This window comes from Geotrypetes seraphini, chromosome 1 (genome assembly GCF_902459505.1).
Source record: "Geotrypetes seraphini chromosome 1, aGeoSer1.1, whole genome shotgun sequence".
In the NCBI taxonomy this organism is placed as follows: Eukaryota; Metazoa; Chordata; class Amphibia; order Gymnophiona; family Dermophiidae; genus Geotrypetes; species Geotrypetes seraphini.
In genome coordinates, this window is record NC_047084.1 from 492078461 (window position 1) to 492103707 (window position 25247).

At 44.1% G+C, this 25247-nt stretch overlaps 1 protein-coding gene across 3 annotated transcripts in view; it reads left to right on the plus strand.

Annotated features, from left to right (window-relative positions):
- Positions 1 to 25247, plus strand: part of PCSK5 (proprotein convertase subtilisin/kexin type 5) — a 767735-nt gene that overhangs the window by 181699 nt on the left and 560789 nt on the right. For all 3 annotated transcript variants that reach the window (XM_033926861.1, XM_033926868.1, XM_033926878.1), the window contains exon 4: positions 16483 to 16626. In XM_033926861.1, coding sequence (XP_033782752.1) covers positions 16483 to 16626 — 144 coding nt within the window. The remainder of the gene's footprint in view (positions 1 to 16482; positions 16627 to 25247) is intronic.

Below are 25247 nucleotides of genomic sequence, written 5' to 3' on the forward strand. Positions count from 1 at the left end.
TTCCTCTGAAATCTTTGTAATACTACTAGGCAAATAGTAAAGATTATCTGGGGAAAAATTTTCTAAGCCATTATATGATAATACATCTTTTAAGTACATTTTGAGTAGTTCTAAGGGTGAAAGAAAATGAGATAAAGGAAAATTCAGAAATCTGAGGTTCCTAGATCTTAAAGCATTCTCCATTTTCTCCATCTGTAGGTGTAATAGCGTATTGTCTTTAACTTGGGATACAACACATGACTGAATTACAGAAACAGATGTTTCTAATTTATCTAATTTCTTTCCCATATCTACCAATTGAGTATCATGCTCAGCCACTTTATTTGTTATTTCTGAAGAAAATTGACACAATTTGACTACTGTGCCCTGCAATGAACTTTCAATTCTATTCACTACAGTCCAGACATCTTGCAATGTAATTGTCTTATTACCCTCCTCAGGCCTAAAATTAGAGCCTGTGGGCATAGAAACAGGAGACACTGTGAAAGGTCGTTCCCCCTTTAAAGTATTTTTGGAATCCAACTCTAAAGGTAATGGGGAGGCTAAGTCCGATCCCGATTGGGAAATGGAGTCAGCCTTCTCTGGTAAAGGAGTTAGAGGTTGAGGTGGAGGCGTGGGTTCACCGGATGATAGAGAGGCAGATTGAGATCGAAAATCAGTCCTACCTTCAGATGTCATTGTTAACACAGAAAGATGACGATCCATTGGTCCAAGTACATTAGATGGTAATGAGGAAATAATTTTAGCTTTGCGCTTCCCCATTATTCTTCTTCCCAAATGCTCCTCGCTCCTCCTGGCTCCGAAGGGGCACCAAAGGGGCGTGTCCTGCCCCTTTGGCCACGCCCCTTCGGCCACGCGGCCTTAGGCACGCATCCGCGGGCCGCGTTCCGCGGCACACTCAGGATTTTAAAGGGTTGGAGGACCTCTTTCCAAGTCGGCAAATGCCGGGTGGTGGCTGCAGGGGTGCCTGACTGAAAGAATCGCCAGCAAGTTCAGTCAGCCCTCTTTCTCCGCGGCACACTCAGGATTTTAAAGGGTTGGAGGACCTCTTTCCAAGTCGGCAAATGCCGGGTGGTGGCTGCAGGGGTGCCTGACTGAAAGAATCGCCAGCAAGTTCAGTCAGCCCTCTTTCTCCGCGGCACACTCAGGATTTTAAAGGGTTGGAGGACCTCTTTCCAAGTCGGCAAATGCCGGGTGGTGGCTGCAGGGGTGCCTGACTGAAAGAATCGCCAGCAAGTTCAGTCAGCCCTCTTTCTCCGCGGCACACTCAGGATTTTAAAGGGTTGGAGGACCTCTTTCCAAGTCGGCAAATGCCGGGTGGTGGCTGCAGGGGTGCCTGACTGAAAGAATCGCCAGCAAGTTCAGTCAGCCCTCTTTCTCCGCGGCACACTCAGGATTTTAAAGGGTTGGAGGACCTCTTTCCAAGTCGGCAAATGCCGGGTGGTGGCTGCAGGGGTGCCTGACTGAAAGAATCGCCAGCAAGTTCAGTCAGCCCTCTTTCTCCGCGGCACACTCAGGATTTTAAAGGGTTGGAGGACCTCTTTCCAAGTCGGCAAATGCCGGGTGGTGGCTGCAGGGGTGCCTGACTGAAAGAATCGCCAGCAAGTTCAGTCAGCCCTCTTTCTCCGCGGCACACTCAGGATTTTAAAGGGTTGGAGGACCTCTTTCCAAGTCGGCAAATGCCGGGTGGTGGCTGCAGGGGTGCCTGACTGAAAGAATCGCCAGCAAGTTCAGTCAGCCCTCAAAAAGTTAATGTTAAAGATCGATGTATCTAACAAAAAACAGGGATAATATGCTTTTATAGAACGTCAGTAAAGTCTAATTATGATAGAAACAAACTGACTATAATGAACACCAATTCCAAGAGAGTGAAATTACTTTGAAGTACGCTCAGAAAAGTGAAACTCTGAAGAGAGAGACAACCCCCTCTTGGGACATCTAGTCATTGCATATTTGATAAATCACTCTCTGAGAAATGGTAAACGCTGGTTTATATCTATTTTTCAAAATTTTAAGTTCAAAAAACGTTTCTTTTCTTGTTTTGCACCTTTGTTTGAAACATGTGTCACTGGAGCATTGATACAATCTCACTTATCTTATGAGAAAAAAGTCCTGTAGGGTCCCAACGCAGTCCCGTTTCGTTATCTGCTTCAGGAGACCCAGCTGTAAAGTTGAAAAGTTTCTCACTCAAAAGATAGAACTTAAATGCTGTCGTCGGTGGGGGTTTGAGATTGCAGGGCAAGAGGGCTTGGGCTCCCTCTTGCCCCGATGTCGTGGAGGGGGAGGTGGATTCTGTAACCGGTGTTGTTTTTGACAGACACCAGTTACAGAATCCAGCTTTTAGGCCAGTGGTTCCCAAACCTGTCCTGGAGGACCCCCAGGCCAGTCGGGTTTTCAAGATAGCCCTAATGAATATGCATGACAGAGATTTGCATATAATGGAGATGCCAGGAATGCAGATCTGCTTCATGCATATTCATTAGGGCTATCTTGAAAACCCGACTGGCCTGGGGGTCCTTCAGGACAGGTTTGGGAACCACTGTTTTAGGCAAAGGACTGGCTCCTCCTTTGCCTAAAAGCCCTTGTTTTGGACGTTTGGGGCTTAGGCTTTTTTTAGGTTGATTATATGGTATAAGTTTAGACATAGTGGTGGTCTGGGCGTTTAAACAGCTGAACGTAGAGGCAGGCCATTATCAAAAAAAACCTCCTTTTGGACTTTTGTTTTTTTGATAATTGACATTTTCCCTGTTTCTACTTTCAACGTTTAAGGTCTTAGGCCAAAAGGGGACTTAGACGTTTTTTTTGATTATGCCCCTCAAAGTGAATTAATCTCAATTCCGTAAAATGTAAATCATAGCTTAATACAATTTACAAAAAAAGAAAAAGGATTTAAGAAAACTTTGACTAATTCTCTCAAGTCCTCAATCTAGGATTCCAAGATTACATATAGACAAAAAAAAAAAAAGAAAATTATTAACAATTTAGCAAGATCAGATACAGATAGCGCTTTGGAAGGAGCTTCTTCTATAGTTATTGAGCACTTGATTTTCCTTCATCCAGGCGGGACATTGCCAGAAAAGCACTTAATTGTTGAGGTTCAAAGAAAACATATTTAACTGAACGGTGGCAAATTATACACTTGCAAGGATGTCTCAAATAAAATGTTGCCCCCAGTAAAGTGACTCCTGGTCTCAGGAAAAGAAATTCTCTACGACGCTTTTGAGTTTCCCTTGAAAGATCAGGAAACATTTGAATTTTACATCCAAGAAATTCTTTCTGTTTGTTTCTGAAGAAAAGCCTTAATAACCACATTTTATTAATTGAAAGAGCTACTGTCTCTGTCTGATGTTTCCAAAATTTCCGATACATTTAATGGAGCTTGATCGGTCATTTTAATCTGTTGCTGTTTCCCTCCTTTATTAGGCAAATAGTAAACTTGGGGAAAAGGTGGTAATGTTTCCTCTGGAATTTGTAAGATTTCCACTAGGTATCTCCTAAGCATCTCCCTAGGAGTCACCATCATTAATCTTGGGAAATTAATTAATCTTAAATTATTATTTCTTTCATTGTTCTCAAGTGTCTTTTAAGTTCTCCCTAAGATTCACTTGATCCTTAACAAGGGATTGTTGTATTTGTTTAGTTAATGATAAGTCTTGGTCAAGCTTTTGAACTGAGGATTTTGATACTGTCAGATCCTCTTTTAGCACCTGAAGCTCTTTAGTATGTTGAATCAATTTTGCTTCAACATATTGGAAATTGGGGCTTATAGTCTTTGTAAAATTTGTAATTAAATCTCATAGGGACTCGAGTCACTTGTGCTGGTTTATCAGGAATTAAAAACTTTTGCTGAGTATAGAAATGCTCACCGTCTGTAGATACTGTTTCTTGGCTTTGTTCCGGTTGGATATCTTCACCCCCGGTAGCTGGCACTCTCCCGGTTTCTCCCACAGAGACACCCTGAAACAGGGGCTCTGTCTCCAAACTCTCTGACAGTAAACTCGCCTCTAGAGAGAGTTCCTCCCCCTTCTCCGGGGTTTCCTCCTCCCCTGGAGAGCTGGTAACACGGGGCTGTGGGAGTGGAGCTCTCACATCGGGGCTGAGCGTGGTATCTGGCCCAGGAGAAGCAACTCTGGTTTCGTCATGATCAGGCGCCCTCAGCGGGCTGGTTCCCGGCGTTGCAGCTAAAGCTCCCTGCATCCTCCGCAGACACTGCTCAATGGTGCCAAAGGTTGGGACATCGGGGCGTCGTGAGGCGCTAACGGCGCTCCTGCCTCTCCTCTTCGGCATCGCTGAAAGTAGGCTACACGAGCCGCAATAGTTATTAGGAAAAAAATTTAAGTGGTGCGGTTCAGGTGCGATCCTCTCATTAGTTCTGTACCACGGCCATCTTGGAATCGTGTTATTCAAAAGTTGCAATAAATGTTTTCAACTTAAATCATGAATCTCATATTTTTTGTTATTCGCTATGAGTTTTACTAGAAAACCGCGAATAACATATGAAAAGTTATTCGCGGGTTTTCAGTATTCCCTGTCTTGCTATTCCCCTATCATCGTGAATATGGAGGGAGAAGTGTAATGCTAAAATGACAGTAATGTCAAAATAATTTAATAATTATACCCAGTGGAGTAGTAAGGGGGGGGAAGGAGCAAACTGCCATGGGCACTGTCTTGGCAGAGGCACTGGTGCCTTCTCCTCTCTGCCCCAGTATACCTCTTGAAATATTCACCACCACGAGCAGCATCTTCCACCTCATGCTTGCACCGGCCGTAGCTCCCTTCTGACATCACTTCCTGATCACAACGTGGAAATAAATACAGTAAATCCCCTTCTTAATCGCATTTCAGATTTTGTGCCCCCAGTCATTCGCGGTTTTTACTTCTGCAATTTTCCCCCAGTCAATTGCGGCTTTTTCCTGTATTTTCTCGACAATAATTTATTTAGAACAATCTACTGTACAGTAATTCTTATCTCATATTTCTTACTGTCATTACAGAAACTTACTGATACTGTACTCTCGATCGCTGCCTCGTTCTTCCTTATGCACTGTATGGTCATTGTTTCTTCATGGTGGCATGGAAAGTTTTACATGTCTGAATTGCAGCATCGATGCCATTTGTATTAACTTTGAGAGCCCGAACCATAATTTATGGAATCCCATGCTTCAATCATCCCTAGAGAGCTAAATTTACATATACAAAATGTTTGGAAATACAGTGGCCAATCAGAATGATTAAAAAGGTTTGGCGGGAGGTTTGAAAGTAGCCAGTCAGAGGGTAGCTATCTTGAGTGTTTAAAGGACTGGTGAAAGCCCTAAGACGCCACCAAAACAACTGTACCTTCAAAGGCTTATGGCAGTGAACCCAAGTGCCAGAAGAAGTGTGAGACACTCCAGGAGAAAATTGAGCTGCTAGATATGCTCCGAGAACAAAAAAGTTATGCTATAGTAGCACACCATTATGGCATTAACGAAAGTACCGTACGCTACATAAAAAAGAATGAGGAAGCGATCAGGAGTACCGTATCAGTAAGTTTCTGTGATGTTGCCAAAAAGGTAACGACAGTAAGAAATAAGAATATCGTGAGGAAGGAATCTGCCTGGATCGCTGGCTGCAGGAAAAAGAACATCCCCTTGGACGGTAACGTCATCCGTGAGAAAGCTCGGAAATTGTACCAGCAGTTTGCAACAGATGCCATAGAACAGCAACCAGGATCATCTACAACACAGGAGCCAGAAGATTTTCAAGCCAGCAAGGGATGGTTTGATCATTTTCAAAAACGATTCAATATTAAAAGTATTTGTCTATATGGAGAGGCAGCATCTGCTGACAAAGAAGCTGTCAGAAGATAAGATTCTTCCTGAAGCACCTGAAGAAGAGGTGCCACCCGAGGAGCTGTAAAATCTTCTGCTTTGCTGCTTTCCTGTGTATACCTTCATCATTATTGGCGAGTACACATATTTTACTCTATTTAAATGTCCTTACAACCGAATGCTGCACTGGCTACCTGTAGAAGCACGAGTAATATTTAAGTTCTCTTGTATTTGCTTTAAGCTGGTTTGGGGATTGGCCCCTACCTACCTTCTATCTTATTTCGTGCTATACAGCCCTACGAGGATAACCAGGAATTGCAATTTATTTGCCTACCCAAAGATTACTGGCTGTAGATAACAGGTTTTTTTTAGATAGGATGCTTGCATTTCAAGCAAGTAAACACCAGTCCTGGTTGGGTAATTATATTAGTGAAGCCATGCTGTCTTATGGCGCATTTTGAAAAGAAATTAAGACTGTACTATTTGATAAATTTGTTGCTTAACTGAAGTTTTTAAAAAAAATTATTTATTATTTTATTGAACAAATTATCAAGAATAACTTATTGTACAGAGTATGATCAAGACGCAGCAATATACAAAAGAGGAAACTAAAACGAACAATTAGAAAAGAACTCATTTGCTTAATCAATTTTAAAGTCCCATATTAAGGATCCAAGATGGTAATCATGAGTGAGAAATAAAAACTAAATACTTATAACAAATTTTACCAATTAGGCGGATTGCTGAAAGTGATTCACAGGAGCAATCTAATTAAGTTGTTACTATCTCCTCTTCAAGACGTTTCATGGAGAGAAAAACCCGTTAGCTGTGAAGGTTAAAAAAAAACATAATTAGAAGATTTGTACTTTACTATACACTTGCATGGATATCGTAATAAGAATAAAGCACCCATCGCAGTAACCCCTGGTTTGAGAAGCAAGAACTGTTTTCTGCGTTTCTGGGATTCTTTTGTCACATCATGAAATATTTGAACTCTCTGTCCCATAAATTCTTTATGTCTATTTTTGAAGTATAACTTTAAAATCCAATTCTTGGGGGATAGCTGGGGGTTATAATGTGCAGATATATAAGAAATCAGTTTTATTTTGTTACTTTTGTATGCGTGCACTTTGTTATTTAATAAATATATTTCAACATAAAATCCAATTCTTATTGGGTAGCAGGATGACTGTTACTAATAAAGTAGCTGGCCTAGCTACTTCCTTCATTGAGGTTTCTAGGATTGCAGTTAAATCCATCTGTTCGCCCTCTACCGGACGTTGTTCCTCTGAGGTTTTTGTAGGAAGATAATATATTTTTGAGAAGGGAGGAAAAGTATCTTCTGGAACATTAAGTACTTCCATAAAATATTTCTTTAGAATTTCTTTAGCAGACAATAAAGGTACCTTTGGAAAGTTCAATAATCTAAGATTATTTATTCGATTATTATTTTCCAAAATTTCCATCTTTCTTCTTAAATTAAGACTCTCTCTAATTAAAGTTGTTTGTACCTCCTTTACTTCCAATATCTCTTTTTCAACTTTTTCTCCCTTAGTTTTTACAACCGTTATATCCTGTTTAAATCCATTTAATTCCTCCCTTTGTTCAAAAAGTTTATTTTCTAAGTCCTTTATTTGTGGTGACAAAGTCTGTCCCAGTGCAGTTACCAAGTCCCATAAAGAATCTAGGGTAACATTGATAGGTTTAGGCACTGAAAATATTCTTGCAGCCATTGATCCAGCCTGTGCTGTTCCCGTTGTCTTTTCCTCATGTAGGCCTTGTCTTTCTTCTTGGCCCTTCGTTGTTTTAGCCACAGGAGTATTATTCAGTGCGTCACTCGATTCAGCCTCCTGGGAAATGAAGTCTGCCTCTTCGGACTGGCTACTTTCCCGCGGCGAGCTTGCACTATGTGGCTGAAGGGGCGGGGTTCTGGCATCAGGACTCAGCGTCGATTCGAGCCCAAGGAAACTCGCAGCAGCCTCACTCCTAGCCCGCGGCTCCAGTGGGTGATTCCCCGACTGTGTCGACGCCTCAAAAAATCATCCAGAGTTGCTTTTTCCTCTCCTCTTCGGCATCAGGTATGACAAAAAGAAGTAAATAGTTGACGAATTCTGTAAGCGTCTTACACACACTCAGCAACTTGCAGCCATCTTGGATCTGTTTATCTCCCCAAACTGAAGTTTTACTCATAACAAAAATTTTACATTGTCTATACTCTATGTAACGTACTTTTACTACTAGTATTTTATATTTCGCTGATTGTCCAGTTCTCTTCTGTGTAAACTGCCTAGAAATTGTTTGATTGTGGAGGTATAGAAGAATAAAGTTATGTTATGTTATATTTAGGCATTTTAAGACCACATCCAATATTCGCGGTTTTTCAAAATCTGCGGGTACTCCTGGAACGGAACCCCCGTGAATTTCGGGGGAGTACTGTAAACACTAGCCTGTGCTCAGTTTAACAATTGCTTATTTATTAATATATCTATATACAGCAGGAGTCATTGGAACAATATGTTGAAATCCTCAGCTCAGTGTGCCAAGAGCAGAATGTGATGTGGGGACAAAGATTCATCCCTGTCCCCTCACCATCCCTACATTTTCTTCCCTTCCCCTTTCCCACAGTGAAGGACATTTTTCATCCTTGTCACCGCAGTCTTAATTTTCTTCCCTGCATTTCCCCGCTCAAAACAGAAAGATGATTTTTTGCAATTTTATAGGCCTAATGCAGGGGTAGGCAATTCTGGTCCTTGAGAGCCGGAGCCAGGCCAGGCTTTCAGGATAGCCACAATAAATATGCATGAGATAGATTTGCATCTCAAGGAGGCAGTGCATGCAAATCTATCTCATACATATTCATTGTGGATATCCTGAAAACCTGACCTGGCTCCGGCTCTCGAGGACCGGAATTGCCTACCCCTGGCCTAATATATTGCAAATAAACATTTTAAGCCTAGAGAAGAGTATGTGTGTGTTGGGGAGGGGGGGCATATATTGATTGAAAGAACATCAATAAAAGTACAATTTGGCATGCTAGGTTTTGCACTGCGCACAGAAAATCAAACATCTGCACGGTGCTAGTGATATTTTAGTCCAGCTCTCCCCCAAATTTTATTTCTTATTCAGTTCACAAAATCGCACAACCGCTAGCTAATTGGCTGCCATGAGTTCTCGTGAAGAAATATCGCTCCTGCCATGATTTACCACTGTACAACCAAGGATACTTAAGGTACACGGGGGAGGCAGGAGGAAGATAGAAATAATTTGAATTGGGCTGGGACAGGAGGCGGGAGGGATTCCTCCTGTCTCGGCCACTGCTGGACCACCGGGTCTCATGGCAGGCCCGGCAGAGGCCTGCAAATAGGTTTGGGAGGGGGGAGGCAGGTCAGCGTTGACCCAAATATATATTGAGACCCCCATTTTTGGACCACTTTTTTGGCCCAAAAATCTCTGTTTATATTCGAATATATATGGTAATGCCATTTTTCAATAAACTTTCAGAGGTTAAAATCTCCTTCCTCAGGTCAATAAAGTATACTGCTGTTAAGGTATCCTGTCCCGAGGAAGGGGGTTTTGATCCCTACATGTTAGTAAAAAAATTTTTAAATGCATTAAAATTAGTCCAATAAAAAGATTACCTTATTTTCATTTTCTGTTTATAAACGTTTATCAATTCAGCTACAATTCTACTTTTCTCTAATGCAACAAAACAAAATCTTTTTGTTTTCTACCTTTTGTCATCTCTGGTTGCTGCTTTTCTCATCTTCTCTTCACTCTCTTCTTTCCAGCGTCTGCTCTCTCCCCCTTCTATCCACTGTCTGCCCTCTTTCTCTCTGCCCCATCCATCCACTGTCTACCCTCTCTCTCTTTTTCATAAGACATCTTCCTTCTTTCTATACTCTTTCCATAAACTGACTACCCTTTTCTCTTTCCATCCAGCGTGTGTGCCCCTTTTCTCCTTTATACATGATTCATTTAAGCTTTGCCCCTCCCCATTTTTCTCACTCCTCTCTCTGTCTCCAACCCTTCCCCCATGTTCTGAAATCTCTCTCTTCTTTCCCACCCCCGTTCTCTAGCATCTCTTTCTCTTTTTTTCTTTTCATCCTTCCCCCTGGCAACACTGTCTTCTCACCTTCCCTCCCCCAGGCATCTCTCTCTCTCTCCACCTCCATGATTTGACTGGCTAGTTGATGTCCCTCCCCACTCTACTTTGACTTCCCTGCCCTGCACTGCCATCTATCCATCCCTCCCTCCACACTCCCCCCGTGGTACAACCCCAAACTCCCTCCCCACCCCGTGATACAGCCTTGACCCACTCCTTCCTTCCCCCCTGCGCGCATGGCCTATTTAACATCCCTGGTGATCTAGGGACCTCTTCAGGGGCAGGAATGAACCCAACTCTTTCCTGCCCCTTCTGTAATATCTGCCACCACCGCTCAAAGAGTTTCAAGATGGTTAATTTTGCATTCTTGTTGATGTTTTTTTGTTTTTTTTTGAAGATTTATAAATCTTTCCTTTTGGCTAAGTCGTAATAATAATATTGTAATTTATAGCTAAAGAGACATATGATTAAGAAACTGTTTTATTTTACTTTTGTGATTATGATAAACATACTGAGGGCCTCAAAATAGTACCTGGCAGGCTGCTTGTGGTCCCCGGGCTGAGAGTTTGATACCACTGCTTTAGAATGATCTACAGCAGTGGTCTCAAACTCAAACCCTTTGCGGGGCCACATTTTGGATTTGTAGGTACTTGGAGGACCGCAGAAAAAATAGTTAATGCCTTATTAAAGAAATGACAATTTTGCATGAGGTAAAACTCTTTATAGTTTACAAAACTTTCCTTTAACAGTTAAAAGGAAAGATATATAAACTATAAAGAGTTTTACCTCATGCAAAATTGTCATTTCTTTAATAAGACATTAACTATATTTTCTGCGGCCCTCCAAGTACTCTATTTTTTTCTGCAGCACTCACATTTAAAGTTCAATATCTTTTCTTTCTCAAAACTGGCACATTTCAATCACTAAATTGAAAATAAAATCATTTTCCTACCTTTGTTTGGTAATTTCATCAGTCTCTGGTTGCACTTTATTCTTCTGACTGTGCATCCAATACTTCTTCCCTTCTTTCAGCCTCCTGTATGCTTCCTCTCCTCCAGACCTCATTCCCTCCCCAAACTTTTTCTTTCTTTCTCTGATTCCGTGCCCCATTTTTTGCTTTGTTTCTGGTTCCCTGTCCCCCCTCCTTCTTTCCTCCTTCCTCCGTGCCCCATTTTTTGCTTTTTTTTCTGGCTCCCTGTCCCCACCCCACCTTCTTTCTTTCTTTCTTCCTTCCTTCCTGCCCTCCCCCATGCCACCGCCGCCGCGGAATAGGCTGCTGCTGCTGCCGCTATCGGGAACAGGCCATCTCCTTGCTTCTCTTCTGCACGGGGCCGACCAACTCTCGCTGCCTGATGTCAATTCTAACGTCGGAAAGGACGTTCTGGGCAGCCAGGCAGCGATTGGCTAGCCAGAACGTCCTCTCAACGTCAGAATTGACGTCGGGCCGCCAGAGTTGGTCGGCCCTGCAGGGAAGAGAACAGTGGACCGCCCCCCCCCTTGGTACGCCACTGGAGCAGCAGCGTGTCTGGCCGGTTCGTTCGTTCAAAGCCGCGGGTGGAAGCTCCTTGCGAGATCCGCGCCTGCGTCTGAAGCCTCTCTGATGTTGTGACATCAGAGAGGCTTACGATGCAGGAGTGGATAGCGCAAGGAGCCGCCAACCCGCGGCTTTGAGCGAACGAGCCGGCTGCTGCTCCAAAAGGAAGAGAATGATGGCCTCCAGACCGCGGGCCGCAAATAAAAGCTGGAGAGCCACATGTGGCCCGCGGGCCGCGTGTTTGAGACCGCTGATCTACAGTATTAAGAATGGCTGTTATGGACCCTACAGCCACATCGTAAAGCAATTTTCTTTGTAGTGTGAGAGTCCTTATGCAGAAAAATACCTGTTTCTTTATGGGATAAGATAAAGTTGGGAACAGGAACTCTCATAATATGAAATAATGACTTTTTGAAGGAGTTTAGGATATGTTTGTATATCTAGCATTCATGTAATACATTCATTAAAATTAACATAAAATAGTAGACTTGCATCTGGGTAATGTTGGGCATAGCTTGGAGATACTTTGAACCTACAGAAGCGCTTAGGCCCGGATTCTCTAAATGGCGCTGGCAGGCGCCTTTTCACAGATTTTCAAGGTGCCTATTGGCACCTACAAAAATGGCACTGGAATCGTGCCTCCGTAAACGTTTTACAGCGCCTAATACCACTTTAGGTGTGATTCACATCAAAGGTAGGGGCCGGAAATATATGCCTGGAAAACCCTGGCCTGCATTTCCAGTGCCTACCTTATCTGGACATGCAATTCTCTAACCAGCACAAACAGCGGCATTGGTTAGAGATTCCGGGCCTTAGTACATAAATCATTTCTTATCAGAGAGAAAGCAGATAACAGCCAACTCTCCTTTCTGCCGAGTCTTATAAAATTACTAGAAAGGAGATATGATTAAACTAGGGTTACCAGATTTTTCCTTCAGGAAAATTTGGACCCATGGCCCCGCCCCCCCCCAGACGCCATCCAGGCATGCGCGGACACGACGTAATGATGTTGCGGGCGTGCCCCTTCCCAACGCAATCGTATCGGGAAGCTTTTCAAAACCTGGAGAAAGTGCCGGGTTTTGAAAAGTTGTCCGGACCCCCAGATGTGTCCTCAAATGGATGACGTGTCCAGGGAAATCCGGATATCTGGTAACCCTACATTAAACTTTCATATTGATATCTTATTTAAGAACATTTCTGAACCGCAAGGTAATGGCGGAATAGAAATCTCTAATATAATATAATGTAATGTAATAAGTTACAAACAAGTATCTACTTTAACAGCACTGCCACTGTATATGGGTTGGTAGATGTACCTAAAAACAATAAGGAATGGTTGTTTGCAAAGTGTGAAAGTGGAATTTGTGTTCTGCCTACAGTATTTGTTGACTACAAAAGTAGTGAAAAGAGGGGAGGAAGTGCTGATGAAGGTACTAATTAATTTGCAAGGTTTGCACTTTCTAAACTGCTAAAATATTTCAAAGGAGGGGAGGGGGAGTGAGTAAGGGAAGCAAATCCTGAATCCTGGCATGTGGTTATTGTTGCTATATTATTGTTAAACCTTTCATTCTTCACGCACCTCTCTTCTGGTGGAGTCAACACACTACAGAGTAGTGTTTAGAGGGAATGAATGAGCTGATCATGCATGCCATAAGTTAACCCTGCAGAAATATTGCCCATTAGTTTGCTGTACTTCTGATAAGGTGGTTCGGGACTTCTCTTTATCCGGCATATTCTTGATAGTCTCCTTTATACAATGCGATTTCATAACTGGATCATCATACTAATGACATGTGACGTTCTCATGCTAATTTACAAGAGGCTCTGTTAATTGTAGAGAATCTTGCAGAAGAGGAACAGGGCTGCAGGTCCCAACCCCTCTGGAGGGAGCAGCGATTTGGCAATAAGGCACACAAGGAAAATAAACTTAGATTTCACATTCCCCCTTCCCCCCCTCCAAGGAAGTGGAAACAATTTTGTTAACTCGCTGCTCCTTTGAGAAACTCCCTCCCGTGGCATCTGCTCTGGTAATGAACCATCCTGACAGGAGACGTCTTTGTGAGATTTCCCCTGATACAACCCACCCACTCAATCCTCCATGTGGTAGGCAAGCATTTACATTCTACAACATAGTATTGCGCCCCCCCCCCCACACACACTTGAAGCCCAAAGCCTTATGAGGGCAGAAAAGCCAGAGACCCCCCCTTAGCCCCAATACCCTCATCCTAGACCCAGTCCCTAGACTTATTGGGAGGGAGGGGCTCTGATTTAATATGACAAAGCAATGTTTAGTCATGCCCATCTCAATGATGCTGGTCCTTGGAATGAAAGCCTGATTCCTAGCAGTTATAGTACGATATTGCCACTAGAGGTCATGGTTCTGTTGTAAAGGCTAGCATTGCTTCCATCCTACTAGACCTCAGGTTGCCCCTCCCTCCCCCCATGGGGGGCATAGTAAGTCTGGGGTGAGGGGCTCTTGGGACATCAGGGAGGGAGTCTCGTCATCCTTTCTGCCTTGGGGGTGGTGCCTCGGGTGAATACCATATGGTGGGTGCTTGCCTATCATATGGGTAGATAGAAGAGAGTTATGTCATTCAGAGTCCTGTGATGGTCCTCTTGTTGGGGTATAGTCGGTGGTTGTGATGCTGCAAGAGCCAGGAGGGATAAGATGTTGGGAAGTGCTTTGGAGGAGGGAAAGCAAACATCGGTATTTGCATCTGGTCTTTACAGCAGGCACTTAAATACCAATGTTCCAGATGTGGATTCCCTATGTGAATAGAACATGCATTTCTGTATTATAGGGATCTCTCTTCTACCCAATGTGCCTATATAGATTACAGTGCAAGAATACTTTTTTTTTACCCCTTTGCTAACTTATTGTGCACACTCAGCAGAGGAACTTCTATTCTCCTCTGGAATCTGTTCTATTTTATGCTTGGTGGTAGTATTTTGGGGTTATTTCATTGTGTTTTGAAGGAACTCAGTGGGCCTTATAGTCCTTATCTACTGCCTTGTTTCTGCCTTTTGTTCTTGCTAAGCTGAGCGAGAGTTCTAGAGCTACAGAGGGTAGTGGACACAGAGGGTGGTGGACACCTGGAATGCGCTTCCGGAGGTTGTGATAGGACAGAGTACACTACGGGGGTTCAAGGAAGGTTTGGATAAATTCCTGAACGATAGGGGGATTGAAGGATACAAATAGGGGTAAAGATAGGTTTTAGACATAGTATAGATAGAAGGATAAAAGGGATTAGAGAAGGATCACATTACAGGTCATGGGCCTGATGGGCCGCCGCGGGTGCGGACTGCTGGGCACGATGGACCTCGTGTTTGACCCAGCGGAGGCAACTTCTTATGTTCTTACATTGCTGCTGTGTGTATGGCAGGGGCATAGCCAGGGGTGGTGGTGTGGGACCTTCTTGGTCCAGGTTCCCCCAGTGCCAGTTCGTATACTGTTTGGCATTTGTCCAGCATTCCCCCTACCCCACAACCTATGCAATCCAGTATCTTTCTCTCCTTTCCCTCCTCCCCACAATCTGGTGACTTTCACTTCCCCTTCCCCCAACCCCATATGCTGTTGCTGTAGCTCTTGCCTCTTGCTGACCTGGAAGTTTTGTCTCTGCATGATGCCACAGAGAGAATTTTCCAGGTCGGCAGCAGATGAGAATGCCTTAAAAGAGCTGGAGCCTGGAGAAGGGAGGGGGATTGCTTCAATATTGTCAATACTGGCTCAAGGGACTATGGCACCCTAAGCTAATTTTTCCTTTCCACCCTCCCTCCCCTCCTCCCCCTGCCTCCATGGTCCTGTAGCTTCCCTTCTGTCACAAGTCTTACTCCTCTTAATGCTGGTGGTAAAGGGCATCAAAATCCTGAATCCCAATCTGGCATCTCTCCCTCCCAACCCACAGAGGGGAGGGAAGATAAAGGGAGAATTTCCAGACTAGGATTTTGGCGCCCTTCATCCCCAGTTCCCTGGGTTAGAGGCTCAACTGGTTCATAGGTTGAATCAGCCCTGAACATTGTATTTTCAATGACTAGGCACAGGCAGGTTCCCTGGAGTCCTGCAGAGCTTACCTGTCTCTCACTATTGAAAATGTGGTAGTGAAACAGCATCCCCTACTGGCAAGAACTGTACAGGTAGGACTCCCATTTAGCTTAGCAAGAACAGTGTTTGGGAGGTCATCTTAGAAGAGCATTTGCACATATGGAAAGATAACTTAAATACATATGAATACAAGTAAACAGACATATGAATGTATGTAATGACAAAAAAAAAAAATGAAGCCACTACTTAAACACAGGTATGTCCTCACCACATAACAGATTTCAAGGGTTAAAATATACATCACTTCTCATTGTACAAGGTGAACACATATCTGTTTCCAGAAATTTTCCTGTCAGCATTTGCATCTCCTGTGGATCACACTCCTTTGTGCCTGGTTTTTAAGGAATGTGTGAGGGGGACACATTATTTATCTCTCTGGCCTTAAATCCAATTGAAACCCCCAAAATATGAGGTTTAGAACTCTTCCACATGTAGTTGTACAAAAGCTGAGATCTGCACATTACATTTGTGTACCCTGAATAAAGCCAATCATTTTTTTTTTATTTGTTTGTAAAATAATTATTCCTGCTGATAATACTAGACAGTGTACATGTGCTCTGCACTAAAGAATGACACGGGGACAGATAAGTGTTTGAGGCTTGTGCAAATGAGTACAGAGCTTGCAGGGATGGAGCAGGGACAGAGACAGAACTCGTAGGGGCGGGACAGGGATGGAGATAGATCCCGCAGGGACAAATTTGTCCCCATGTCATTCTCTACTCTGTACACCATCAACTACACAATTTTCTCCGTGTTCAGTGATCCTTTTATTTACCCGGGTAAATATTGAACATCTTATGCTAAGCCTGCCTTTTGGTGTGGCTGTAAAGCCAAAAAAGATAAGAAGCTTGTCTGCCCCCTCCTCTTGCAATTTACTTTAATTTCTCAGATATGCCAACCTCTCAGTGCATGCATGTCCTTTGCCTCTTTTTAGCACTGCAGTGATAACGTCCACCGCTGTCAGTCAGACATGAATATCGTAGGAGCTTGGAGGAGAGGTTACACGGGGAAAAATGTTGTGGTCACCATCCTTGATGACGGCATCGAGAGAACCCACCCTGATCTGATGCAGAATTATGTGAGTATTTTAGAGAGATTGACTTCACTTCCCTATCTTCTACTGTATTTATCTTGTAGAAAGTTATTTTGAAGTTGAGGTGTCAGATTTGACTGACATTTTGTCAGAGCCATTCATAGTAGCACTTAAACTCAGTTAATTCAAAATGCTTTGCTGCAATATTGATATACTGTATAGTACTGAATACCCTTAAAAGAGGGATGGCATTTTAACAATTGTTTTCCATTATTTGATATATACCCCTCCAAATAATGTTCACATAGACCTGTGAGTGACTGAGGATGGAGATGGAAAGCAGCTGATTGCACAGCACCCAGAAAATAATAGTCCAAACTGCAGAAAAAAGGCCTTCCCTCCCCCCCCTTTTTCTTGTGTACCGTATAGTGTTGTTCTATAGTGCTATAAATACTTCAGAACGTGTTCACATCTTGTGGCTGTATTTATCTGAATAAAATGCTATTTCATCTCTCAGTTGCTGTGGAGATGCTGCCAATAGAATCCTAAACTTTTAGTTGGTTGTTACTTTTTAATAATAAACCTGTTGGGGGGAAATAACCAAAATCCATTTTTGATCATTTGAGGGGCTGTTTACTAAAGCCACAGTAAAAGTGGCCTTCTTGCGCCCCTTACATGAGTTGGTCCCACACGCTACTTTTGCTGCGGCTGGAAAATGGTTGACTTTCCCATTTTCCAAATTAATGGCCATGTGCTAATTTTGCCATTAGCACTCGGCCCTTAAAATAACATTGCGAGAGCAGCCTACTGCCACCTATTTTGCGACCAGTAAGGGACCTTGTGCTAACTCCGTACTAATCAATGCTTCATGTGCTAACTGATTAGTGCAATCACGCCTAGGGTTACCAGACGTCAAATTTATTTATTTATTTAAAAAATGTATATACTGCCTTTAAACAAAGCGGTTTCCATAAAAATAAACAAACATAATTGCAGAGTATAAAACAAAATTACATTTCTAAAATTAAATTTAAACTACAGTGCCAAATGTAGTTTGGCACTGTAGGGTTTTGAAAAGCTTCTGGCAAGGAGAGACATTGAGATGGCATTCACGCATGCGTGGATTCAACACAGTGACATCACACGCATGCGCTTGACATCATCTCATTGCACTAGCACATGCGCAAATGCCGCCAGACATTGCTTGTTGCTTGTGCAAGTTGAGGGGGCGGGGTGTGAGGCGGGGCTAGGGTGGGCCTGGGGGGCAGAATGGGGTGTGGCCAGGCAGAATGGGGCAGGGCCATGGGTCCGGATTTACCGTTTGGAAAATCTGGTAAGCCTAGTCACACCCCCTTCAAAGAAAATAAAAAAATATTTTTTAGCATGTGATATACACGCAAATTTACCATGGGACTATAGGGCATATCCTAATGTAAGCCTTTTTAATGTGCAATAAGCTTGCACTAGTGCTTACCCTTGTTTAGTAAAAGAACCCTTTTGTGAGGAGAATAAAATAAACGATTGGGCACACATCAAAATGAAGGGCTTAATCATAGGGACCAACATTGTGGATGCTAGAGAACCCTCAATAGTCTTTCTAGCACTGTCCAGACATTAGAGCTGAAATCTGACTGATGTAGAGCTGCAGGGGGAAGCAGGAAATAAGGCTGTGTCTCTGAAGCTATTGCTTCTGCCTCCCCATGCAGCTTATTGGTCAGATATTCCTCAGTTAGCCAATAAGCTGCAAAGAAGGCAGGCCCAGTAGCTTAGGAGACACCATTGGTCAGACATTCCTTACCAGCCAATAGGCCACAGAGTAAAGCAGTGTGAGGGTTGGTGTCTCCTAAGCTACTGGTCCTGCCTCCCCCTGCAGCCTATTGGTTACAAAGAAATGCCCCCGCAATGGCAGTGTTCTCCCCAGCGCTTTTTAGCCGGGCGTTCCGCCCAGCAAATTTAGATGCTCGCCCGGCTGTCATCTGCCGTGAAACCTGCTGCCGCCACTGCTTAATACGCAGCCTGAAGAGCCACCGAAAGACTTCCACCTGACAAAACAAAACAAAACCCAGCAAGCGACTTGAACCTGGCTACCCTTCTCTTCCCTCCGAATCTGGAAGTTATGTCTGGGAGGGGGTAGGGAAGAGAAGCCGGCACGGACAGTGGTACCATTAGAGCCCCGGAGCATGCAGGAAATAGGCCAGCCACGGAGGGAAGCTTACTTGCTCTTGCTTACTTCAGGCTTTTCTCGCTGCTGAATCCTGCCTACTTTCTGTTCCCACGAAGGCAGGACCCGGCAACGAGAAAGGCCCGAAGCAAGCAAGAGCAGCAAGTTATAAGCTTCCCTCTGTCGCTGACCTTCGGGAGATAGGTCAGCGATGAAGGGAAACTTGCAACTTGCCTTTGTCTGTAGCGAATCTGCCAGGTGTGTGACACCGGGGGGGGGGGGGGAATGGAAGAAGAAATGCTGCTGTACTAATTAGAGGGGGAGGGGGAAGAGAAATGATGCTGCTTCTGCTGTACCTATTTGGGGGGTAAGGTAAATGCTGATGATGCTACTGCTGTACCCAATGGGGGGAGGGGGAAGAGACATGCTGCTGCACCCAATTAGGGGGGAGGGTGAAGAGAAATGCTGCTTCTGCTGTACCCAGTTGGGGGGGAAGAGAAATGCTGCTGCTGCTGCTGCTGTACCCAATGGGGGGAGGGGAAGACATGCTGCTGCACCCAATTGGGAGGGAGGGGAAAGAGAAATGCTGCTGCACCCAATTTGGGGGGGAAGGGGGAAGAGAAATGCTCCTGCACCCAATTGGGGAGAGAGAGGGAAGGAGGGAGAAGGAAGACCAGGAAAAGAAGGAAAGAGATGCCAAGACCATGGGAGGGAGGGAAAGAAGATACCAGACCACGGAGTGGAAGAGAGAGATGTCAGGGTATATGGGGGGGGGAAGCAGGGCCAGATTAAAGGATAGGCCCAGTAGGCACAGGCCTAGGGCCCGAAATGGTCAGGGGGCCCCGCCAGTGCTGTGCTTTGGGGGCCTCACCCTTGCTTGATTCGCTGGCAGCAGCAGCAGCCTCGTCATCATCCCAGGCACCCCCCAACCCGATCCGACCCTCCTATCTCTCCCTCCTTCATAAGAACATAAGAAACGCCTTCACCGGATCAGACCTAGGTCCATCTAGTCCGGCGACCCGCACACGCGGAGGCCCAGTTAGGTGCTCCCTGTTGGAGACCCGGATTTCCCGTATCCCTCGATATGCTTTGCAAGAAGATGTGCATCCAACTTGTGCTTGAAACCCAGAACAGTAGTCTCCATCACAACCTCCTCCGGGAGAGCATTCCAAGCGCCCACCACTCTCTGTGCGAAACAGAACTTCCTGACATTTGTCCTGAACCTGCTGCCACTCAGTTTCAGGCTATGACATCTTGTCCGTGTCACATCTGAAAAAGTCAGTAATGCTGCTTCCTGGTCTATTTTGTCAAATCCTTTTAATATTTTAAAAGTCTCTATCATATCAGTGACGCAACTTCCGATTTCAGAGGGAAGAGAAGGGAAGCCGGCATGCACACGATGGAGCCCCGGAGGAAGTTTACAACTTGCTGCTTTTACTTGCTTCGGGCCTTCCTCGCTGCTGGGTCCTGCCTTCGCGGAAACAGAAAGTAGGCAGGACCCGGCAACGAGGAAGGCCCAAAGCAAGTAAAAGCAGAAGTTGTAACCTTCCCTCCATCACTGACCTATGGAAGATAGGTCAGCGATGGAGGGAAGCTTAAAACTTGCCTAGCGACTCTGCCGACGGGTGTGTGAGCTAGGAGGGATGGGAAGAGAAATGCTGCTGCTGCATTGAATGGGGGGAGGGGAGGGGGAAGAGAAATCTGCTGCTGCTGCACCCATTTTGGGGGGAAGGGAAGAGAAATGTTGCTGCTGCACTGAATGGGGGAGGGGAGGAGGAAGAGAAATGCTGCTGCACCGAATGGGGGAGGGGAGGGGGAAGAGATGTTCTGTTGCTGCACCCATTTTAGGGGGGGAGGGAGAAGAGAAAAGCTGCTGCACCCAATTGGGGAAGAGAAAAGCTGCTGCACCCAATTGGGGAGGGGAAGAGAAGTGCTGCTGCAGCAGCACCCAATTGGGGAGAGAGAGGGGTGAAGGAAGACCAGGGAAGGGAGATGAGAGGCAAGAGATGCCAAGACCATGGGAGGGAAAGGAAAGGAGTTACCGGACTATGGAGGGGGGAGAGATGTCAACGGGGATGGGGGATGGAGATCCCAGGGCATGGGGAGAGAGAAGGGAAGGAGTTAGAGATGCCAGACCAAGGGGTGGAGTGGGAAGGAAGGAAGGAAAGGAGAAGAGAGAATTGCCAGAGCATAGGAGGAGGGGGTGAAGCTGAAATGAATCATGTACAAAGGAGAGAAAGGGCACAGGATATACAGTTTATTGAAGGGACATAGAAAGAGGGAAGATGCCATATGGAACAGAGAGCGGGCGTACACTGGATGGAAAGGGTAGAGAGGGTGGACAGTGGATGCAAGGGGCACAGAGAGGGTGGATAGTAGATGGAAGGGGTAGAGAGAGAGAGGGCAGAGACTGGATGGAAGGGGCAAAGAGAGGACAGATGTTGCATGGAAGGGAGTGAGGACAAATGCTGAATAGAAAGAAGAGAGCGAAGAGAAGATGATTAAAGCAGAAACGACAAAAGGTAGAAAAAAAATTTTTTGTTGCTTTATGTGGAATCAAGTAGTATTGTATCTATTGATTAAAGTTTATAAATAGGAAATGAAAATAAGGCAGTTTTTTGGGGACTAAACCCCTTTCCTCAGGTCAGGACAGGAAACCATAACAGCAGGGGTGCCCAAATGGTCGAGCGCGATCGACCAGTAGATCGCAAAGGCAATGTGAGTCGATCGCGTTGACTTTGCAATCTTTTTCTTCCTGTCTCCCTGAGCCAGGCCAGGCGCGTACAAGCGCCAGACTCACAAGACTTCACCTCCGACGTCAATTCTGACGTCAGAGAGGAAGTTCTGGGCCAGCCAATCACTGCCTGGCTGGCCTGGAACTTCCTCTCCAACGTTAGAATTGATGTCAGAGGTGAAGTCTTGTGAGTCCAGCGCTTGTACATGCCTGGCCTGGCCCGTGGAAGCAGCAGGGAGAAATCGGCGTGGTGGTTTAGGGGGTAGGGAAAGAATTGGGGAAGTGGAGAAATCAGCGCAATGGCTTGGGGGGCAGGGGGAGAGAGAAAGAAAGAGAGACAGAAAGAAAAGGGAAGGGGCAGAAAGAAAAAAATATTGGATTTACAGTCAGAAGAAGGAAGTGCAACCAGAGACTCATGAAATCACCGGACAAAAAGGTAGGAAAAATGATTTCATTTTCAGTTTAGTGATCAAAATGTGTCTGTTTTGAGAATTTATATCTGCTGTCTATATTTTGCACTATGGCCCCCTTTTACTAAAACGCAATAGTGGTTTTTAGCACAGGGAGCCTATGAGCATCGAGAGCAGCGCAGGGCATTCAGCGCATCTCCCTGCGCTAAAATCCGCTATTGCGATTTAGTAAAAAGGGAGGGGGTATATTTGTCTATTTTTGTATAGTTGTTCCTGAGGTGACATTGCATAGAATCGTCTGCCTTGACCTCTTTGAAAACCTGCGGAATATAAATGATAATTAACATTTTCTCTGTGTACAGTGTGCTTTGTGTTTTTAAAAAAATTTTATTGTTGGTAGATCATTTTGACTTGGTCATTTTAAAAGTAGCTCGCAAGCCCAAAAAGTGTGGGCACCCCTGCTGTAGAGCCATTTCTTGTATGACTGGATGAACTATATTTATCTTTTTTTTTTTTTAGTTGTTTAAATTCATGCAGAAATAAATGGCTAGATTGAACCTAATGACTTCATTAACGCCTTTCCCTTTTTTTAACCTCTATACCATTTGAAAGAGGGCAAATGCTTCTTAAATTTAGTAAAAATATTCTGGCACAAGTGTCAAACCTTAAAAAAGGAAGTCATATTGAGCATTGGAAAATAATAATATTAATTAACTAATAAAAATAGTACACATTTAGGGTTCCTTTTACTAAGTTACGATAGTGGTTTTAGCATGCGTTTAGTGCGTGGAGAATTGCCACGCGCGCTAGATTCTAATGCCAACATTGAGCTGGCGTTAGTTTTCCCACGTAGCGCAGGGGTTTGTGCGCACTAAAAATGCTAGCGTACCTTAGTAAAAGAGGGGATGAATTTTCCCCACCACCAAATTTCCCCATCCCGCTCCACCTGGCTACTTTTTCATGCCACCCGGCTGGAAAAAATTTCTGGGAAGTACACTGTAGTAGATACATACATCTTCTATATTAGTGATTGTAAATTTGGGACCTGCTCATCCTTTTTTTTTTGTTCATCAGCTAGTGTTAGTGTTTGTGTGGCCCCAGAAAATATTTTTTCGTCTAATGTGGCCCAGGAAAGCCAAAAGGTTGGACAATCCTGCCCTACTCCTTCACCGTGAGCAGGGAGGGGTAATTTGCATAGCACCAAATTTGCACCACCAAATTTCCCCATCCCGCCCCACCCGGCTACTTTTTTGTGCCACCCGGCTGGAAAAAATTTCTAGGGAGAACACTGAATGGGTTAATAGCAGGAAGCAGAGGAGAGCAGCAGTGTAGGTCAGATGGGTTTCCTGCCTTCGGTCTACCATGGAGGGGAAGTGCTGAGGGAGGCACTGGGAAAGGAATGAGGAAGTAATAGAGAAGCAGGGAAAGGAGAGTAGCACAGACACTGATAGGTTGTGAGAGGAAAAGAGGCTGAGGGAAGAAATATGGACTGTGAAAGGACTTTGCAAGGTGGGGAGGCATTGATAATGATACAAAGATAACTGGGTAAGAGAAACAGATGAGGATAGTGAGAGGAACTGTATGGAATATATGTCTTATCTTTCTCTCTGTAATTCCCCCACCTGAACATAGTATATTGATGCATCTTCTTGTCCAGGTTGTCTGTCTTGACTAGATTGTAAGGTCTTTTGAGCAGGGACTGTCCCTTCTGTGTTCTTTCAGGAGAGCTCAGAATGGTTTACATGCATTTATTCAGGTACTCAAGCATTTTTCTCTGTCTGTCCCGGTGGGCTCACAATCTATCTAATGTACCTGGGGGGATTAAATGACTTGTCCAGAGTCACAAGGAGCAGCGTGGGTTTGAACCCACAACCCCAGGGTGCTGAGGCTGTAGCTTTAACAACTGCACCACACTCTTGCTGGCTGTCCACTGCCACTGCCTCTCCTGCTTTAGGAGGCCCGATGTCAGAGTGCATGGTGGGGTGGGTGTGGGTGTGGGGGTGTCAGTCAGGAAGTGCTGCATAGGGACATAGATGCCAGTGCTGTGAGTGCTACCTCACGTGACACGTTACCTTGGCCCCGCGGCTTTAGGGGGCTCCCCAAAGGCCGGCACGTTTTCTCCTTCTCTCCACCGTCGTCTGGCTTCCCCCTGGCCTCCCGGTCTTACTTTAAAAACTAATTAACCCTACATTAAAAGTTTTTGGAATGCAATTTGGCCACAAATTAATAAATTGATGGAAAATCATGTAGCAATATCATATGATACAGTATTATTTGGAACGATGATGAGAAAAAAAAGTCAAATTTCACCAGAAAATAACAAGCTTTTATTAGTTATGACAGGGGTTGCCATTCAGCATATAACCATCAATTGGAAGAATTACAGAAACCTAAATTGTACATTTTGGTGGAATACAATATGTCACATATTCAAAATGGAAAGAGCTATAGCAATACAAAGAGGGACATATACTAAATTTATAAAAATATGGGGGCCTTTGACAAAATATTGTAATGAATAATTAATAGGATTTTTCTTCTTCTTTTCTTCTTTTCAATATCTTCTTTTGTGACACACATGAAGGGGAGGGTAATGAAAACAACTCTTACACAATATGATATAATATGATATACAATATGTAATATATGATTGGAAAGTACTAGAAGGGTGGGGGGAGGGAGAGGGGATAAAAATATATTTAGAATAATATGTATTAGATATAAAAGTGATATTGTGTATTCATTAATTGTATTTCAATATTTTGTACACTTTATGTAAAATTTGAAAATGAATAAAAATTTTAAATGAAAAACAAAAAAACAAAAACTAATTATGGCCTGCAGAGGATCGTCGGTGCTGTAGTGATTCTAGTAGGCTGCCATCAGCCTCCACCACACGTTCCCTCTGCCACGGTCCATCCCAGACCAAAACAGGACATTACGTCAGAGGAGGGGCGGAACCGCAGCAGATGGATTAGGGTATATTTGAGGCTTTCTATCTTTTCTGTGTAGGGGTACCACATTGGTACCCTGTTGCTAGCAGACTCTCTCTTCCTGAAGCCAACCTACTACTCTAACTAAAACCAAATCAATAAGAAAAACCCTATCCTAAATCTAATAATCCCACAGTTGCCTAAAATACTTTCTAAGCTAGGAAAATAACAGATAATTGATGTTCCCTATACTATTTCCCTCCCCAAAATTTATATATATATATATATATATATATATATATATATATAAAATCACAAAACTCATCCTTCCTCTAAACATTTCATGCATATAAATCTTTTCCCAAAATCCCAAAAATCTTTACAGAAATTATTCCCAGAAAAAGATTTCCAAGGCAGTTTCACAACTT